This window comes from Talpa occidentalis, unplaced genomic scaffold (genome assembly GCF_014898055.3).
Source record: "Talpa occidentalis isolate TD23 unplaced genomic scaffold, MPIMG_talOcc4v2.1 talOcc4.1440, whole genome shotgun sequence".
NCBI lineage: Eukaryota > Metazoa > Chordata > Mammalia > Eulipotyphla > Talpidae > Talpa > Talpa occidentalis.
Window position 1 is genome coordinate 1 of NW_023601478.1, and position 19,587 is coordinate 19,587.

Sequence of the window (19,587 nt, forward strand, 5' to 3'; positions counted from 1 at the left end):
TGTTCTGGTCAATAACTTAGTGTCTCTGTGGGAAGGAGAGAGCCTGTAGCTTTCAAGTCTGCCGTTTTTGCTGATGTCAATCAGTGAGTCAGGAATTTTCTTAGAGTACACCCCACATGAATCCCTTCCCAGAGGTGTCCCTAGGCTTGACTCCCTTTGTCTGCAGGGCAGAACCTGAGGTGCTCAGTCAGTATCATCAGGTGTCAGGTAGGTCTCGCATAAGGGACTGAGACCTGCCATCAGGTCAGAGGAGGTACCTAGCAAGCGCCTATTTATCAGGGAACTGGCCACGGCTGGGGAAGAAGTTGGCTATAGAGGTTAGTCCCAGCAGGGTCAGCCTGACAGTCCTGAGCACTGGGTACAGTCAGTGGAAAAGATTTAGGCAAGAGTGGGCACCAGGAGGCAGAGGGTTCCTAGTAGCACTACCAACAGGATCTAGACATCCAGGGTGGCTATCAGGGTCAGGAGAGCCATGGAAAGTGTGCTATAGCAGCAGCCAGTGTCAGAAAAGGAGGGCTACAAGATGCCCTGGGGGAGCAGTTGGGCCCCATGCTGGGATTTCTGTGATGGGCACGCAGGCTCTGAGCAGAAGTCAGTTTCCACTGTGAATAAAGCCATCCAGGAGACCATCTAAGAGAGCTGAAGGAGGCTTGGTGGCCATCACTGCCGCCACAAAAGTCGCTTGCTGCCCATAAGGAGCCCAACACTCTGGAAGCCCAACATTCTGGAAAAATTTTATCCTAAGTTCTCTAAGGTTGGTTGGTCTGAGGTTGCTGAAGTTATTTCCTGCTTTTACCAGAATTGTCCAGGCCCTGGTGTAGACCCAAGTCTGTGAGTGAATCTCATCAGCAGATCCAGCTAGAAAAGACAAAGAGGAGAAAAGAGCTTGGGTTGCTGGTCCTCAGGTCCTTGTGCAATGAGAACAATTGCCTCTCGCTCCTTGTCTCATACTTGGTCCCTAAGCACACCTGCCTTTTCTTGGCTTTCTGCCTCGGCTGCAGCTGCTCCTTACTCCTGGAGTGCCCGCTTCCAGTTTCGATGACTTAAAATCCTATCTGTATTTCCAGGTTGGTCTCAAATACTGCTTCCTTCATGATTCTTCAAATAGGATGAGATCTCGCTTTCCTCTGAATTTCCCAAATCCCTTAAAGTTTTTAAGAATTCTACTTTTAACCATTTCATCTTTATCAGTGTAGTAAGTGTTCACTGCTGAAATTTATAAGTAATTGAGAGAGAGAGAGAGAGAGAGAGAGAGAGAGAGAGAGAGAGAGAGAGACTACTCCCTGACAATCCTTGTGGATAAATCTCTCTCATGGTTCTCACTACAATGTCTGCCTCAGAGCTCCATCTTAACTCCTCCACTCAGTTGTGAGCAATTTGAGGGCTCTGATTAGTTTCCTCATCTTCCCATACCTGAGACCTGCACGGAGCAATTTCTCAGTGATGGACAAGTAAGTCCCACTGAAATCCTGGGAATCTGGCTCCCACTTTCCTTTTGTATTTCTGTTTCAGACAATGTTAGAATGGCCATTTAGCCTGAGCTCCAGCCTTCACATCTGCCTTCAAGGTAGCAGGGAGAAAGAAAAAGTAAGAACGAAAGGAGAACTGTCAGCTCTCCTGTCCAACTTTCTTTGTCGTGAAATAAATTTGTGTAAACATTTAGATACTTTTAGGTGGGAAAGATGATACTCAGATTTCACTGCTAGTTTCAACAAGGTGTACTGTCTAAGAACGATCTTTCCAGTGAAGAATAAGCAGTGGCACATTGATGCAAAAGTTAAACAAAGAACACCTAACCTGCAAAGACATTTATGACAATAATTTAAAGATCAATGAATCAGGATAATTCTGATTTAAAACACTAAGAACTAGGATCGTTATGAAAAACAAAATCGACTTCTGAGAGTATGAAAAGGGATGTAGGGCAAACAAGGGGAAAGTTCATATTTGTTGAGTTATAAACTTGAGCTTTCCATTACTACTACTACTGCTATTATTATTATTATTTTAACATTATTATGATGATGGGCATTATTATTTTATGGCGAACCTTGCAAATACAAAGCCAGACCCAAATCAGTGGTCATAATAACAAAGTATCTGTAAAGGCAAGGCGCTAACTCAGGCTGACTTGTCAGGTATTTTTTGCACTTACATTATCTACAGAAGCAGCTGGCCAGTTTGTACCTAGTGACTCCTGTATGCTGAATGGGGTTCGGGTAAAATCAAGCTATGTACAAATCTGTGTGCAGAGCTGAGAGAGTATTCTCCATCGTCTGGAGGGAGCTATCCGTATGCCCCAGTGTTTCATATCTTTGTCACATTGTCCTGATTCAAATGCATTTCAGGGCGTGGTTTTGATTTTGCCAAAATGAATGTGTCTTATGGGTACCCTGCAAAAGCCATAATGAAATAAAACTCTAGCTTTAAGGAGCTGACATACCACCATCCCAGCTTGAGGGACATTACTTAATGGGACTTCCTGAGGTCACTTGGCTTTGTGAAGACTTTCCTCCACAGTTCTATGCCCCAACATCTACTTATGTGACACTGGCCAGGATTTAGTTATGTGATTATTGCTTTTTGAGGGAGCCTGGCAAATGTAGTTTTTTCAGTTGGTGCCTATTGCTGCCTCTGACAAAACTGGGGTTTGTTATCCATAGAAGAAGGGAAGATCTTAGGTGGGCAGCTCTAACTAGTTGGGGGCAGAAAGGGGTTGATCTCCTGCAGAGTTGTCAGGAGGGCCATAGAAGTGGGTCTAGGCAAGGCTCTCAGAAACACCGCCTCTGCCGCAGCCATGCCAGAGAAACCCACAACCTCTGCCCAGCTGTTTCTTCATGATACTTTCAAGTCACCCCTTCCATGGGTGCAACTTACTGGTTAAAACTAGGTCACGGGCCTGCAAGGGAGACTGTGAAATGTTGTCTAAGAAAATAATATCTGACCCAAAAGCCAGTAGAAGAAAGGAAATAATAAAAATTCAAGCAGAAATAAATGAAGTAGAAATAAAAAAGACAATCTAAAAGATCAATAAAATAAAAAGCTGATTTTTTGAAAGAATAAACAAAATAGACAAACCTCTAGCCAAGCTCACAAAGAAAAAAAGGAGAAAACTAAAAAAAAAAAAAAAAAAAAAAAAAGGATCATAAAGGAGAGGAGAAATTACAACAGACAAGCAGAAATCCAGAGGATAATCAGAGATTACTATGAACATTCATATGCAAACAAGTTCAAGCCACTATGGCTTTGAGTTCAATCTCTGGCCAGGGAGCTACCCACATGGCACAGCAGACCTCTCCTGTGTCGCCCACTACTCCCCTCAGCAGTGTATTTCAGTAGATCTGCCTGTTCTGCTCCCCACTCTGTCTCTGGTGAATCCTCTCACCCCTGCACCTCTGGCCTGTACTCCAGTTGTTGCATGCATAAACAAATAAAAATAAATCTTAAAAAAAAATCCTAGCAAATCAAATTCAACAACACATCAAAAGGGTAATATGCCAGGACCAAATGGGATTTATTCCAGGGACACAAGGATGGCTGAACATCCTAAAATCAATTAATGTAATTCAACACATCAACAAAAAGAAAAACAAAAACCACATGATCATATCAATAGATGTTGAAAAGCATTTGATCAAGTTCAACATCCATTTATGGTGACGGTCCTTGAAACTCTTGGGATAGAAGGAACATACCTTAACATAATAAAACCCACATACGACAAACCCACAACCAATGTCATTCTCAATGGTGAAAAACGTGAAGTCTTTCTTTCAAGATCTGGAACAAGACAAGGATGTCCACTCTCACCACTGCATTTCAATACAATGCTGGAAGTCCTAGCCAGAGTAGTAAGGCAAGAGAAAGACATACAAGTAACCAAATAGGGAAAGAAGAAGTCAAACTATCACTATTTGCAGATGACACGATAAGACATAAAGAATCCTAAAAACTTCACAGAAAAACTAGTAAAAACAAGAAACCAGTTTAGTAAAGCAGCAGGTGGGAATGCAAAATGGCCCAACTACTATGGGAAGCTGTGTGGAGGACCCTCAAATTACTAATGATAAAAATGGAGCTTCCATATGACCCAGCAATTCCACTCCTTGGAGTCTGCCCAAAGGACACAATAACATTAATTCAAAAGGAAACCTGCATTCCTATGTTTACTGCAGCACTATTTACAATTGCTAGGATATGGAAGCAACCTAAGTGCCCCAAAGAGATGACCGGATCAAGAAGATGTGGTACAGGGCCTCCCCGGTGGCGCAGCGGTTGAGCGCTGGATTGCAAAGCTGCCTGCACCCTCTGCAGCGCCGGTTCGATCCCCGGCCACCAGGCCAGTGTCCCACATGGTGCACAGACCTCTTCTGCCGCCCGCTGCTCCCCTCAGCAGTGTACTTCGTCAGTCTGCCTGCTCTGTTCCCCGCTCTGACTCTGGTGAATCCTCTCACCCTCCTGAGCTTCTGACTGTACCCAGTGCTTGTATGAATAAATAAATAAATAAATCTTAAAAAAAAAAAAGAAGAAGATGTGGTACATATATACACAATGGGATACTACTCAGCAATCAAAAAATATCAATAAACTCATGGCATTTGCAGCAACATGGATGGAGCTGGAAAGGATTGTGCTTAGAGAAATAAGTCAGAAGGCGAAAGAAAAAATATATAATGGCTTCACTTATAGCAGGAATATAGGGAAACTGAACAAAGGGTCAGGAACAAAAGACAAAACTAGCAGATGAATTATAGATCCAGTGTGGAGCCTTTGCTTGGGCCACCCTGGAGAAGGCCAGAAACAAACGCAGTGGAAACTCCCCATGTGGTGGAGACTAACTTTTCTCAAAAAGTCTTCTAGCTTCACTCCCCACAACCAAGGCCCAGAAGGACTGTACACAATCACCTGCTGTTTCCCTGCCTGGGGGTGGGGGGCACCTTGTCTAGTGTCCAGTGGTCTCAGTTTCTGCCTGGGGAGATGAGAGAGGAGGAAAAGAGTCACTGCGGGGGAGCAGGGGGCACGGAAGGATGGTGTTAAGGTGCAAGAGACAAACTGGCAAGGGACATGCAACCACTGCCCCTGCTGCCACCACCACCACCACTTTTATGGGCGCCAGTAACCCCTTTAGTCCCAGTTGTCAGTGGCAAAGGATGGGGAACTCCAGAGGCGAGGCATCAGGCCCTCACTTGCCAACAAACAGCCCAAATCGGCACTGCCCTCAGCTGGTCAAATCGGTTTGATGAAATGTAGGCACATTTTACATGAATGTTAATTGTGTTAGGCTGTTGGTGGGGGCCTCTGCTACTGAAGCATATCCCATCCTGACTGCTGCCTGCACTCAACCAATGTTGGGTAACGATTCCTGAGCATCTGGCAGACTGTCAGCATAAGCACTGACAGTACTTGTTGTGGCAGTCGAGTTCGCTAAGCATTCCAAATGGGAGCAAACATATATGCATTGACTGATGAATGGAAACCAGTCTAATTCTGCTCTGGTGTGCACAGAGCAGAACAATCCTTTGTTTTTCCACACTACAATTATTTTATAGGCATGCATGATAGTCATTATAGCAGCATTCACATTATACTTCTTTCTCAGTTATCACTTAGGATCACCTTTCTAGTCCTCGCTAGTATCTTTGATAGGCTCTTTGGGAACTGCAACTTTAAAATAGACGTGTAATGCAACCAATTTCACCATGCGCTAATCGATATAAACGAGTTACATTCCTGGCCACGAAAACACATCAAACTTCTAAATAAATCCTCACAGAATCCCCACCAGCTAATATTTTTTTTAAAACATGGGGTAGCTCCCGGAACATCAACACCAGACACCCACCAGGGCAACAGGCACCCCATAATCACGCAAATGCTGCATCCTGGAATCAGACAACTACAGCTGATTGACATGGTCACCCTGAAAGGCCCAATGTGCCTGGAGGACGCCCAAGAGACTGTCCCGACATGAACTGAGCTAAGGGGCACCCCCTACTAGAATCCTCAACCTCCATCCCCTCATCCCACACCTATGCAAGGTAATGTATCAGCGATTTCCAGGAGTTAAGATGTGGAACTTCGTGGACACCGCTGCCCTGCCCACTGCCCTCTGCTCCCTCTGCTGTGTTCACCTCCCCCTACCTACCTTGGGTGTGCCAATTCCCCCGAGTGTCCAGGGAGACGGGTTGCCTGGCCTCGGTGTTGGGCTGGCGGTGGGGGGCGAGGGAGGTACTGTGCCCAGGAGCTAGGCAGTGGGCAGAATGACACAGGCTGGGGCCCAGTGTTCTCCAGGCCAGTAGCCGCTGCCTCTGTGGCTACAGAGGAGGCTGGAGGGCAAAGGCAAAGGGGACACAGCGAATAAGGAGAGAGCCTACTTCCTCCTCTCCCCTGGACCCAGATGTATTACTTTAACCTGAGTCTCAGCAACTGCGTTTCACTTCCCCTGAACTGGAAGATTTGGCACCTCGCAACAGAGGACCCGTGCACCCAGAGGGGGAGAGAGGCTGGCAAAAGGAGTCACCAAGAGCCGTGTGCATGCCCTCTCTCAATGCATTTCTTTTTTTTAAGACTTACTTATTTTATATAAGAACCGGGGTACAGGTTAGATGCGGGGGAGGGTGAGAGGATTCACCGGAGACAGAGCGGGAAACAGAACAGGCAGACTGAGGAAATCCACTGCTGAGGGGAGCAGTGGGCGATTCAGGAGAGGTCTGCTGCGCCATGTGGGATTCTCGCCGCCGCGGGCCAGGATTGAACCCGGGCTGCAGAGGATGCAGACAGCTTCACAGTGTGGCGCTCAGCTGCCTGCACCACCAGGGAGGCCCTCAATGCATTTCTCCACTTCCTCAGCCTGGCAACCACCGCCCCCACCTCCCCGGATAGTGCGTGTGCCGGACTTCTCCCATCTCACAACTTCTCCGAGTGTCTTGGCAGGCAGAAACCCCAGGGGCAAAGCCTCACCTAACCTGCTCACTCAGACGGCAGCCCACGCTGTCACCCCTCCAACATTAATCACTGGGGACAGAGTCAGCCTTACCTAAGCAGTCAAATCTGCCTTCCCACGTGAGGGGCTTGAAGGGGAAGGATCGAGCCCCATGGACATCCTTGTCAGGCCCGGATTGTTCAGTCTGTGTTCTGAGCACCCAAGCTCATGCACGACGGGGCCTGGAAAGACGAGGGGTGCCCATAGGGACAAGGGTGGAAGCAAGCCGGCCCAATTTTCCAACTTCTAACACCCGGGAAGTGCTGGGTTCCGCCCCCAGCATCCGGTGAGCTCACGCGGGGCCATCTCCCAGGGAGCCCCTGGCCGCAGGCAGACATGAGGCGCGGCCCAGCTGCTCTGAGGCCGCGCGCCCCTTCCATCCCGCGCACAGGAGGCTTCAGACCGCATGGTCCTGCCGGAGGAGGATGCAGAGCCTGCTCCAGGCGCTCCGACATCTCGCGTGGCCCGACTCCTGCTCGGGGAGTTTGGCGACCTCCAGGTCAGGCCCCTAAAGCACCCCACGATTTAGGAATTGAGCAACAGCCGTGGACAAGGCAGACCCGGCCCTTGCTTTTGTTCCTTTGATCCCTGCCGGGTGCTGGACCACAGCCTACTACTTACTCCCCTTTGACCCCTGAGAAACACCTTCCTGCCTCCGAGAACATCCCCCGGGACTTTCTTCCCAGAAACGCCAGCACACGCACGGGACCCGGGAATGTTCCACCCGGGGTCAGGCCCACTTCTGGGTATTAGACACCCAACCCCTCGAGAGAGGGGCCTGGCAGAGGGAGGTACGTGCACCGCACTCCAACACGAACACGTCCCCTGAGTCTCAGGCCCGCACAGCCCCACGCCCCTCCCCGCGCAGGGCCTGGCCGAGGGAGGGAAGCGATTCCCCACCCTCAGCCAGAGGCGGACGTAAACATGGGGCTCGGGTTGTAGCGACTCCGCGGTGACAGCACGCCGCGTTGTATTAATCATGTGTCGCGTGTGTCCCCCCGGAGGAAGTCCGGGAGGCTGAGCTGGGACGCAGAACTGTCAGTTCCGGGAAAACCCGTGTCCGGGGTGGTGAGCACGACTTCCCTGGACCACTCCCGCACATCCGGACCGCCGTCCGCACTTGCCACAGCAGCTGGGCCCTCGCGCTCCGGAGCGCGGCGACGCCCAGGCTGGAGGCGGGCCGGTGAGCTGCTTAGGACACGCAGGATGAGAACGCTCCCGGCGACCGCTAGGCCGCCCGTGTCCAGGTGCCAGCGCCCGGCATCCCCCGAGTTGGCCCAGACGCACCACCAGAGACTCATTCCCCAAACCTCCCCCCAACCGAAAGGCCTCCCCACTGGCATCAAAGGTGAGGATTAGAGAGGAGAGGAGGGTGAGCCCCGGGTCCCGCCTGAGTCGCGCGGTGCGCGGTGGCACCAGAGGGAGATGAAGGCTCCATGGAGAGGACAGGGCCTGAGACGAGGGGAGTTGGGCTCCTCTGCACTCTGAACCCCCGCCGAGTCACAGGTGCAGAAAGGGCCCCCAGACAGAGCCGCAGAGGTCCAGGACGCTGGTGACAGAGATGCAGGGCGGGCTGGGAGAAGCAGGGCAGCGATCCCAGGGAGGAAGGAAAGAGGCTGGGAGCTCTGCAAGGGGGTCACGAAGCCCTGCTGAAGGGAGGGGAACGGCACCATGATGAGACCCCGTCGCCCCAAAAGAGGAGGCAGCCCAGAAAGAACACACAGAGGGCCTGCAGGGAAAGGAGGAGGGGCTCCTGTGGCCGGGCAGAGCCCACGCAGAGCCCAGTCCCAGGTGCGGTGGAGCCCGGTGCATGGCTCTTGCTCACAGGCTGACCCGGGCTGGCCCAGATGCCCGACGGTGCGGGGGGGGGGGGGGGTGCACAGGGGTGGGCAGGAGACTGCAGAGTGCCAGAGGAACTCTTCTGGAAAAGGTTCTGAAATGGAGCAGCTCCCCGCCCTATCCCACAGAGAGGCAGACCACGGAACATGACAGACACTTTAATTTGAAACTGCTGTGAACCGGGGTGGGCAGAGGGCACCGGGAGGAGGAGGAAGGGAGAGGGCTGACGGAGAACAGGACCCAGTCAGCTTGGCCACAGCTCCTGGGCTCCCAAGCCACCAGCCGCCTCTCTCGTAGCAAGATGCGGGCTTCAACCTGTCAAACAAAGCAGAGTCAGAGAAGAGCCTCCCGCCAGGCCCAGCCCTCAGCCCCCCTCAGCAGCCAAGACTGCGGGACGGGGCATGGTATGTGTAACACTCACTTCACAGGGTCTGGGACTTGTCAGCCAGGGACTGCTTGCCTGCGGAAACAGAGAGGCATAGGCACGCGGCCCAGACACAGGGCTCGAGAAGCCCGGCCCGCCCCCGCGAGGAACTGCCTGGCCCTGTAACCTGAGACCCCCCTCTGGCCCCATCCACAGAGCCCTGGGACCGACTCACGCACCCATCCCCTCCACTCAGCGTGCACGTATTTTGGACGTGGCAACACAGCGTGCGGCACTTCTCAAGCTTTGGGGGCACATCAGAACCACTCAGGACGTGTGAGACAGGCACATACATCAAGACACACACACACCGTAGAAGCCACACCAGGGCGCAGCGCAAGGGAGCTAGTGGACAGACGGGGTGTCTCTAAACATACAAAGAGAAGACCGGTAGGGCCGCTTCTCTTTGGCAGCGTGCGGCGCACAGGTCAGACAATACGTTTCCGACCTGTGTATACAACTCGCTGTAAATGCACACAAGGCTCCGGGGCCAAGCCTGCGGGGTTCCCATCCCCTGGGGAGGGTGGTCCCTGTGAGGCTCCTGCACCTGCAGCCCTTCCCCCCTGCAGCCCCCCAGCTGATGCAGTGAGCCACAGCAGTCTGCCCCCGCCCCGGCCCGCCCCGGCCCCGGCCCCGCCCCCGCCCGAGGTTGCTCATACCAAGATGCGCTCTGAGCTCCTCTATTTCTTTCTGGAGTGTCACACACTGGCCGAGCGCAGTGGAGAAGGAAAAGAGATCAGTGTACTCTGGCCTCCTCTCGCCTCCTCTGCCCCTGGCCCTCCATCCCTAGCCCAGGGGTCCTCGTTGGGAAAGGAGGCCCGCTCCGTCCACGTCCTGGGGGGAGGCGGGATGGGGAAACCGGGTGGGGCGGGGCGGGGCGGGAGGGACACTTGTGAATAGGACCTGGACTCGCACCCACCGTCTAGTTGGGACCTGCATTTCTAGGAGCCAGGCGAAGCGCTACCTGAGGACAGCCCTGTGCTGCAGGCGGCTGCCTTTCTGGTCTTGGGGGATGGTCTGGTGGCTCCTGGTCATCTGAAAGAGACACACAAAATGCTGCCTGCAAGGCTGAGAGTGAGTGAGGTGAAAGGGCCTGGCGGGTCTAACGTGAGGCAGCACCACCCTCTGCTGGCAGCCAGTGGCCCCTGCCCTGCCTGGAGCTCCAACCTTCTCCCTGGGCCCTGCCTGCCCTGCTTCCCAGGGGCGGCCCAGATGCCACCCCGGCCCTGGGTTGGAGGCTCCCACAGCTGCAGCCACAGCCAGCCTCTGGGAGGAGCCATCTGACCCACCAGGACACCCCAGGAACGGCTGTCCTCCCCTCAAAGGCCACTCCTGTGGGCAAGCTGCTCAGGCAGGCAGGGAGGCCTGGCAGCAAGCCCGAGACCCCAGCAGACCGACACACGGCCACAGAGTTCCCTCCCCCCAGCCCGTCTCCCCTCTGCTCCTAAGTAAGCCACAAGACTCACCCGAGGCTGTGGGCCCCCTGAGCATGACGTCTCCCTGACTGGGGACCAAGAGCTGAGAGATTGCAAGAGCTTGGGGGGCTCTGGTGTTGCGGTCTCGAATGCTGAATTGTCCACGGTGCATACTCAGAGATGACCTTGATCTCTGTGCAGGAAGCTAACACACACATCCTCCACTGGTGAACTCGGGGTGTAGGGGTGTGTGTGTGGGTTGTTTTGGGGCTGGGTGGAGGCTGGCCATGGAAAAGGAATTCTGAGGCAAACCTCATTAGCACTTTCATTTCACTCTGTCAGCCCCAGGCAGGAGCAGGGCTGAGCTAGGGAGAGCACTGAGAAAGGAAGGCTTGGGGAACAGCTAGGGGTAGGAAGCAGAAGGCCATGCCTGCAGACAGGGAAGCTTCCAGGCCCACACTTGCAAGGGCTCCCCCGATGGAAGTCAGCCTGCAGTCCTGCCTTCCACCCAAGGCCCTCCCCAGGGGCAGGTGCAGGAAATCCGCCAAGGCAGGACGACTGTGGGCTGCACGCACGCCAGCACATGCCACGCGCGTGTGCACACACACGCACGCGCATGCACACAGTGCTGTCTCAATGCTGGCCCCCTCGAGAGAGACCCCCAGCTGGCATCCTGCCCACCACGGAGCCCAAGGACCGCCTCTGAGGACTGGGCAGAGGGGGCATGGGCACAGAGGTGTGTGCCGGGCCAGCGGGTGGGAAGGGGGCAGGAGGCGGGCCTACTCACTTGGCCCTTGGGCACTGGACCTCTGTCTGGGTCATTTTCTTCTCCCGCCACCACCGGCTCCAACTCCCGGGGCTTCCTGGCGCCAGATTTCTTGCCAGAGACACCAGCGCGCTTGGACTGCTTGGTTGCCCACGGCACCGGGCTCTGCTTCTTGGACCTCCCGAGCAGCTGAACGCCGCAGATTGGGGGAAGCCAGCCGGCTCCAGGGGCGCTGCCTGGACTCTCAGCCCCCAGGGAGGAAAGAGTCTCCCCAGGCCATCTCGGAGCCAGGGGGCAGGGACTGCCGCACCTGAGCCACCCCCTTCCTAGGAGCGGCCCGGGGCAGCGGCAGGCCCGCCACACCAACGGCTCGCGGGGGGCCGGCCTGCCGCCCGCCTTGCCCCACAAGGCGCCCTGCATCCTCTTGGAGGCAGCCGCGGCTAGCTCTCCCGCCGCCTGCCTCTCCACCACCGCGGGGAGGCCTCGGGCAGCGGCTGCCAGCAGCGAGCCCAAGCCCGAGCCCGAGCCCGAGCCCAGGGCCGTCCCGTGAACAAAGCCCTCCCTGACCAGGAAGCTCGGCAGGCGGCCTGTGTCTCTGTCTCCAGGATCATCCAGGCTGCTGGCGCTGGCCGGGCCTCCTCTGGTGTAGATGCTCACCCTCATCATGTGGATCTCGCTGATCTCCTCTGGGCACTCGGGGTCGGTGGGCAGAGCCAGCAGGGGGCTGGCGGGGGGGCCACGGGTGATCCCTGCCCACGCTCCACCTGCCCTTCGGGGCCCTCTTAGCGACGGCCCCGGCCCGGCCTCCCTGGGCCCTGCTCGCGGCTGGGGGCGCCGGCGGCCGGCTGCAGCTCCACGCAGCTCTGGAGCAGCGGGCCTCGCCCACCCGGCCCGGCCTCCAGGCCCGCCCAGATGGCGGCCAAGTCGATGGGGCAGTCCTCTGGGACAGGCTTCTGTGCCTGCCCCGGGGCTCCTGGGCGCTCCTCCACGCCACAAGGGCCGCCCCACTCGCGTCGGCAGGGCGGGCCGCCGGGGCCTGGGCATCGCCCTTGGGCTGGGCTGAGGAGCCAGGCCGGCCCCGGCGGCCCCCGCGCCTCGGCCTCCCCGCTCCCGGCACATCGTGCTCCCACACGAAGCTCTCGGGCTCCTGGGGCCCACCGTGGACGTCGCCGCCGGCTGCCCCCAACTCAAGGCCTTGGCTGAGTGCCCGCGAGGCCGCGCGCCGGCCACTCTGCGCGCGGGGCCGCTCGCTGCCCTCAGGGCCCGAACCCGCCCCCCAAGCAGTCACCTTCCTGGGGAAGCTCATGGTTCGCGCGCACACGCGTGTGCGGTCAGTGCCGGCCGTGGACACGGGGTCGCACCGGGCCCCGGTGCGGGGCCTGGCCGGTGGCACGGATGCGCCGCGCCCGCCACGCCGCGAGGCCCTCGCGCACTCCCGGTCGCCTCGCCCGAGGCGCCTCAGGAGCTCGCCTCCCGCCACCAACACCAACGAGCAACTTGCGCGCCCTCAGACGCCGGCACCGCCCTGCCTTCTCATTGGCCAGGCTCCGCGGCGCCGACCAATCGGCTGGCGCGCTTTGCGTTTACCCCCGCCCCCGGGGCCCTGGCTCCCCCTGGCGGCAGGGACCGGTCCCGCGAGGTTCCGGATAGCGTGCCCTTGGTCCCACCTCTTTCTGGACCCCCACCCCCTAATTACAGTCGCGCCTCTGAGCCTCGCTTTGTCACCCAGGAACGCGGGCGAAGGCTGCGCCCCCCACCCCCCCACAGTGTGGGGCCAGGAGCGGTGGGCCCTGCTGGGAGCAGGGGGCAGCAGTGGGGAGCCGCTTGTGAGAGTGAAACCGAATGACAGGCCAGAAGCACCCCGTGCGCGCATGCGCTGAAGGACCCACCGGCCTCTAGTCCACAGCCAGATGGCACAGGGGGCAGAGCAAGCCCGCCAAGGCCAAAGATGGGGCTCTGCAAGCTGTTTGGGCGAAGGGCCCGCGAGCCAAGGCTCCCGCATATACAGGCTGCGCGCAGATGGCTACTGCAGCATAGGGAGGCGGATGGGCCGGGCCTGCGTGCTGGGGCCTTCATGAAGTAGAAGGCAGGCTTGGAAGGCGGGTCGGCTTCGCCCCCTTTTTGTCCCTGCGCCACTGCCGCTTAATTCAGGGCCGAGGGAATTCTGATGGCCTGTGCACATGCCCAAAGACGGCCTCCAGCACTGCTCTGACGTGCTCTCAGGCCGCCAGTCTGCTTTCCCACACCAGGCTGGCAACCAAGACCCCTAGCCATTCCAAGACTGGGACAGGTTGTGAGCAAAGCCCTGTTTTCGCCCATGGGGTAGTGTGTGCTGCTAGAGCACAAGAGGCACTTGGGAGGGTCTTTGGGCAGCCCGTGAAAAGCAGCCTACACAACATGGTACTCCTGACAGGTGCCTTCCTATTTATGTACAGTGCTAGAGGAGGACCAGGTGCACAGTACCTGAGAGCACGTCAGAGCAGTGCTGGAGGCCGTCTTTGGGCATGTGCACAGGCCATCAGAATTCCCTCGGCCCTGAATTAAGCGGCAGTGGCGCAGGGACAAAAAGGGGGCGAAGCCGACCCGCCTTCCAAGCCTGCCTTCTACTTCATGAAGGCCCCAGCACGCAGGCCCGGGCCCATCCGCCTCCCCTATGCTGCAGTAGCCATCTGCGCGCAGCCTGTATATGCGGGAGCCTTGGCTCGCGGGCCCTTCGCCCAAACAGCTTGCAGAGCCCCATCTTTGGCCTTGGCGGGCTTGCTCTGCCCCCTGTGCCATCTGGCTGTGGACTAGAGGCCGGTGGGTCCTTCAGCGCATGCGCGCACGGGGTGCTTCTGGCCTGTCATTCGGTTTCACTCTCACAAGCGGCTCCCCCACTGCTGCCCCCTGCTCCCAGCAGGCCCACCCGCTCCTGGCCCCCACACTGTGGGGGGTGGGGGGGGCGCAGCCTTCGCCCGCGTTCCTGGGTGACAAAGCGAGGCTCAGAGGCGCGACTGTAATTAGGGGGTGGGGGTCCAGAAAGAGGTGGGACCAAGGGCACGCTATCCGGAACCTCGCGGGACCGGTCCCTGCCGCCAGGGGAGCCAGGGCCCCGGGGCGGGGTAAACGCAAAGCGCGCCAGCCGATTGGTCGGCGCCGCGGAGCCTGGCCAATGAGAAGGCAGGGCGGTGCCGGCGTCTGAGGGCGCGCAAGTTGCTCGTTGTTGGTGGCGGGAGGCGAGCTCCTGAGGCGCCTCGGGCGAGGCGACCGGGAGTGCGCGAGGGCCTCGCGGCGTGGCGCGCGCGGCGCATCCGTGCCACCGGCCAGGCCCCGCACCGGGGCCCGGTGCGACCCCGTGTCCACGGCCGGCACTGACCGCACACGCGTGTGCGCGCGAACCATGAGCTTCCCAGGAAGGTGACTGCTTGGGGGCGGGTTCGGCCCTGAGGGCAGCGAGCGGCCCGCGCGCAGAGTGGCCGCGCGCGGCCTCGCGGGCACTCAGCCAAGGCCTTGAGTTGGGGGCAGCGGCGGCGACGTCCACGGTGGGCCCAGGAGCCCGAGAGCTTCGTGTGGGAGCACGATGTGCCGGGAGCGGGGAGGCCGGCGCGGGGCCGCGGGGCCGGCCTGGCTCCTCAGCCCAGCCCAAGGGCGATGCCCAGGCCCCGGCGGCCCGCCCTGCCGACGCGAGTGGGGCGGCCCTTTGTGGCGTGGAGGAGCGCCCAGGAGCCCCGGGGCAGGCACAGAAGCCTGTCCCCAGAGGACTGCCCCATCGACTTGGCCGCCATCTGGGCGGGCCTGGAGGCCGGGCCGGGTGGGCGAGGCCCGCTGCTCCAGAGCTGCGTGGAGCTGCAGCCGGCCGCCGGCGCCCCCAGCCACGCGAGCAGGGCCCAGGGAGGCCGGGCCGGGGCCGTCGCTAAGAGGGCCCGAAGGGCAGGTGGAGCGTGGGCAGGGATCACCCGTGGCCCCCCGCCAGCCCCCTGCTGGCTCTGCCCACCGACCCCGAGTGCCCAGAGGAGATCAGCGAGATCCACATGATGAGGGTGAGCATCTACACCAGAGGAGGCCCGGCCAGCGCCAGCAGCCTGGATGATCCTGGAGACAGAGACACAGGCCGCCTGCCGAGCTTCCTGGTCAGGGAGGGCTTTGTTCACGGGACGGCCCTGGGCTCGGGCTCGGGCTCGGGCTTGGGCTCGCTGCTGGCAGCCGCTGCCCGAGGCCTCCCCGCGGTGGTGGAGAGGCAGGCGGCGGAGAGCTAGCCGCGGCTGCCTCCAAGAGGATGCAGGGCGCCTTGTGGGGCAAGGCGGGCGGCAGGCCCGGCCCCCCGAGACCGTTGGTGTGGCGGGCCTGCCGCTGCCCCGGGCCGCTCCTAGGAAGGGGGTGGCTCAGGTGCGGCAGTCCCTGCCCCCTGGCTCCGAGATGGCCCTGGGGAGACTCTTTCCTCCCTGGGGGCTGAGAGTCCAGGCAGCGCCCCTGGAGCCCGCTGGCTTCCCCCCAATCTGCGGCGTTCAGCTGCTCGGGAGGTCCAAGAAGCAGAGCCCGGTGCCGTGGGCAACCAAGCAGTCCAAGCGCGCTGGTGTCTCTGGCAAGAAATCTGGCGCCAGGAAGCCCCGGGAGTTGGAGCCGGTGGTGGGAGAAGAAAATGACCCAGACAGAGGTCCAGTGCCCAAGGGCCAAGTGAGTAGGCCCGCCTCCTGCCCCCTTCCCACCCGCTGGCCCGGCACACACCTCTGTGCCCATGCCCCCTCTGCCCAGTCCTCAGAGGCGGTCCTTGGGCTCCCGTGGTGGGCAGGATGCCAGCTGGGGGTCTCTCTCGAGGGGCCAGCATTGAGACAGCACTGTGTGCATGCGCGTGCGTGTGTGTGCACACGCGCGTGGCATGTGCTGGCGTGCGTGCAGCCCACAGTCGTCCTGCCTTGGCGGATTTCCTGCACCTGCCCCTGGGGAGGCCTTGGGTGGAAGGCAGGACTGCAGGCTGACTTCCATCGGGGAGCCCTTGCAAGTGTGGGCCTGGAAGCTTCCCTGTCTGCAGGCATGGCCTTCTGCTTCCTACCCCCTAGCTGTTCCCCAAGCCTTCCTTTCTCAGTGCTCTCCCTAGCTCAGCCCTGCCTCCTGCCTGGGGCTGACAGAGTGAAATGAAAGTGCTAATGAGGTTTGCCTCAGAATTCCCTTTCCATGGCCAGCCTCCACCCAGCCCCCAAACACACCCACACCACACACCCTACACCCCGAGTTCACCAGTGGAGGATGTGTGTGTAGCTTCCTGCACAGAGATCAAGGTCATCTCTGAGTATGCACCGTGGACAATTCAGCATTCGAGACCGCAACACCAGAGCCCCCCAAGCTCTTGCAATCTCTCAGCTCTTGGTCCCCAGTCAGGGAGACGTCATGCTCAGGGGGCCCACAGCCTCGGTGAGTCTTGTGGCTTACTTAGGAGCAGAGGGAGACGGCTGGGGGAGGGAACTCTGTGCCGTGTGTCGGTCTGCTGGGGTCTCGGGCTTGCTGCCAGGCCTCCCTGCCTGCCTGAGCAGCTTGCCCACAGGAGTGGCCTTTGAGGGGAGGACAGCCGTTCCTGGGGTGTCCTGGTGGGTCAGATGGCTCCTCCCAGAGGCTGGCTGTGGCTGCAGCTGTGGGAGCCTCCAACCCCAGGGCCGGGGTGGCATCTGGCCGCCCCTGGGAAGCAGGGCAGGCAGGGCCCAGGAGAAGGTTGGAGCTCCAGGCAGGGCAGGGCCACTGGCTGCCAGCAGGGTGGTGCTTGCCTCACGTTAGACCCCGCCAGGCCCTTCCACCTCACTCTCAGCCTTGCAGGCAGCATTTTGTGTGTCTCTTTCAGATGACCAGGAGCCACCAGACCATCCCCAAGACCAGAAAGGCAGCCGCCTGCAGCACAGGGCTTCCTCAGGTAGCGCTTCGCCTGGCTCCTAGAAATGCAGGTCCAAACTAGACGGTGGGGTGCGAGTCCAGGTCCTATTCACAAGTGTCCCCTCCCGCCCCGCCCCGCCCCACCCCGGTTTCCCCATCCCGCCTCCCCCCAGGACGTGGACGGAGCGGGCCTCCTTTCCCAACGAGGACCCCTGGGCTAGGGATGGAGGGCCAGGGGCAGAGGAGGCGAGAGGAGGCCAGAGTACACTGATCTCTTTCCTTCTCCACTGCGCTCGGCCAGTGTGTGACACTCCAGAAAGAAAATAGAGGAGCTCAGAGCGCATCTTGGTATGAGCAACCTCGGCGGGGGCGGGCCGGCCGGGGCGGGCCGGGGCGGGGGCAGACTGCTGTGGCTCACTGCATCAGCTGGGGGGCTGCAGGGGGGAAGGGCTGCAGGTGCAGGAGCCTCACAGGACCACCCTCCCCAGGGATGGGAACCCCGCAGGCTTGGCCCCGGAGCCTTGTGTGCATTTACAGCGAGTTGTTACACAGGTCGGAAACGTATTGTCTGACCTGTGCGCCGCACGCTGCCAAAGAGAAGCGGCCCTACCGGTCTTCTCTTTGTATGTTTAGAGACACCCCGTCTGTCCACTAGCTCCCCTTGCGCTGCGCCCTGTGTGGCTTCTACGGTGTGTGTGTGTCTTGATGTATGTGCCTGTCTCACACGTCCTGAGTGGTTCTGATGTGCCCCCAAAAGCTTGAGAAGTGCCGCACGCTGTGTTGCCACGTCCAAAATACGTGCACGCTGAGTGGAGGGGATGGGTGCGTGAGTCGGTCCCAGGGCTCTGTGGATGGGGCCAGAGGGGGGTCTCAGGTTACAGGGCCAGGCAGTTCCTCGCGGGGCGGGCCGGGCTTCTCGAGCCCTGTGTCTGGGCCGCGTGCCTATGCCTCTCTGTTTCCGCAGGCAAGCAGTCCCTGGCTGACAAGTCCCAGACCCTGTGAAGTGAGTGTTACACATACCATGCCCCGTCCCGCAGTCTTGGCTGCTGAGGGGCTGAGGCTGGGCCTGGCGGGAGGCTCTTCTCTGACTCTGCTTTGTTTGACAGGTTGAAGCCCGCATCTTGCTACGAGAGAGGCGGCTGGTGGCTTGGGAGCCCAGGAGCTGTGGCCAAGCTGACTGGGTCCTGTTCTCCGTCAGCCCTCTCCCTTCCTCCTCCTCCCGGTGCCCTCTGCCCACCCCGGTTCACAGCAGTTTCAAATTAAAGTGTCTGTCATGTTCCGTGGTCTGCCCTCTCTGTGGGATAGGGCGGGGAGCTGCTCCATTTCAGAACCTTTTCCAAAGAGTTCCTCTGGCACTCTGCAGTCTCCTGCCCACCCCTGTGCACCCCCCCACCCCCCCCCCCGCACCGTCGGGCATCTGGGCCAGCCCGGGTCAGCCTGTGAGCAAGAGCCATGCACCGGGCTCCACCGCACCTGGGACTGGGCTCTGCGTGGGCTCTGCCCGGCCACAGGAGCCCCTCCTCCTTCCCTGCAGGCCCTCTGTGTGTTCTTTCTGGGCTGCCTCCTCTTTTGGGCGACGGGTCTCATCATGGTGCCGTTCCCCTCCCCTTCAGCAGGGCTTCGTGACCCCCTTGCAGAGCTCCCAGCCCTCTTCCTTCCCTCCCTGGATCGCTGCCCTGCTTCTCCCAGCCCGCCCTGCATCTCTGTCACCAGCGTCCTGGACCTCTGCGGCTCTGTCTGGGGGCCCTTTCTGCACCTGTGACTCGGCGGGGGTTCAGAGTGCAGAGGAGCCCAACTCCCCTCGTCTCAGGCCCTGTCCTCTCCATGGAGCCTTCATCTCCCTCTGGTGCCACCGCGCACCCGCGCGACTCAGGCGGGACCCGGGCTCACCTCCTCTCCTCTCTAATCCTCACCTTTGATGCCAGTGGGGAGGCCTTTCGGTTGGGGGAGGTTTGGGAATGAGTCTCTGGTGGTGCGTCTGGGCCAACTCGGGGGATGCCGGGCGCTGGCACCTGGACACGGGCGGCCTAGCGGTCGCCGGGAGCGTTCTCATCCTGCGTGTCCTAAGCAGCTCACCGGCCCGCCTCCAGCCTGGGCGTCGCCGCGCTCCGGAGCGCGAGGGCCCAGCTGCTGTGGCAAGTGCCGGCGGGTCCGGATGTGCGGGAGTGGTCCAGGGAAGTCGTGCTCACCACCCCCGGACACGGGTTTTCCCGGAACTGACAGTTCTGCGTCCCAGCTCAGCCTCCCGGACTTCCTCCGGGGGGACACGCGACACATGATTAATACAACGCGGCGTGCTGTCACCGCGGAGTCGCTACAAACC

At 59.4% G+C, this 19,587-nt stretch overlaps 1 protein-coding gene and 1 long non-coding RNA gene across 2 annotated transcripts; one reads left to right on the forward strand and one right to left on the reverse strand.

The window, feature by feature from the left end:
- Positions 1 to 8,972: 8,972 nt before the first annotated feature.
- Positions 8,973 to 12,732, reverse strand: LOC119245494 (uncharacterized protein CXorf49 homolog). The gene is given in 9 exon segments (XM_054695487.1): positions 8,973 to 9,136; positions 9,243 to 9,281; positions 9,905 to 9,950; positions 10,210 to 10,280; positions 10,712 to 10,865; positions 11,448 to 11,633; positions 11,636 to 11,752; positions 11,823 to 12,190; positions 12,435 to 12,732. Coding segments are annotated over 8 exon segments (1,278 nt in total). The 3' UTR covers positions 8,973 to 9,136; position 9,243.
- Positions 12,733 to 17,585: 4,853 nt separating this feature from the next.
- Positions 17,586 to 18,549, forward strand: LOC119245495 (uncharacterized). The gene is made up of 3 exons (XR_005125381.2): positions 17,586 to 17,612; positions 18,229 to 18,267; positions 18,371 to 18,549. It is a non-coding gene; the product is annotated as an uncharacterized LOC119245495 (long non-coding RNA).
- Positions 18,550 to 19,587: the final 1,038 nt, after the last annotated feature.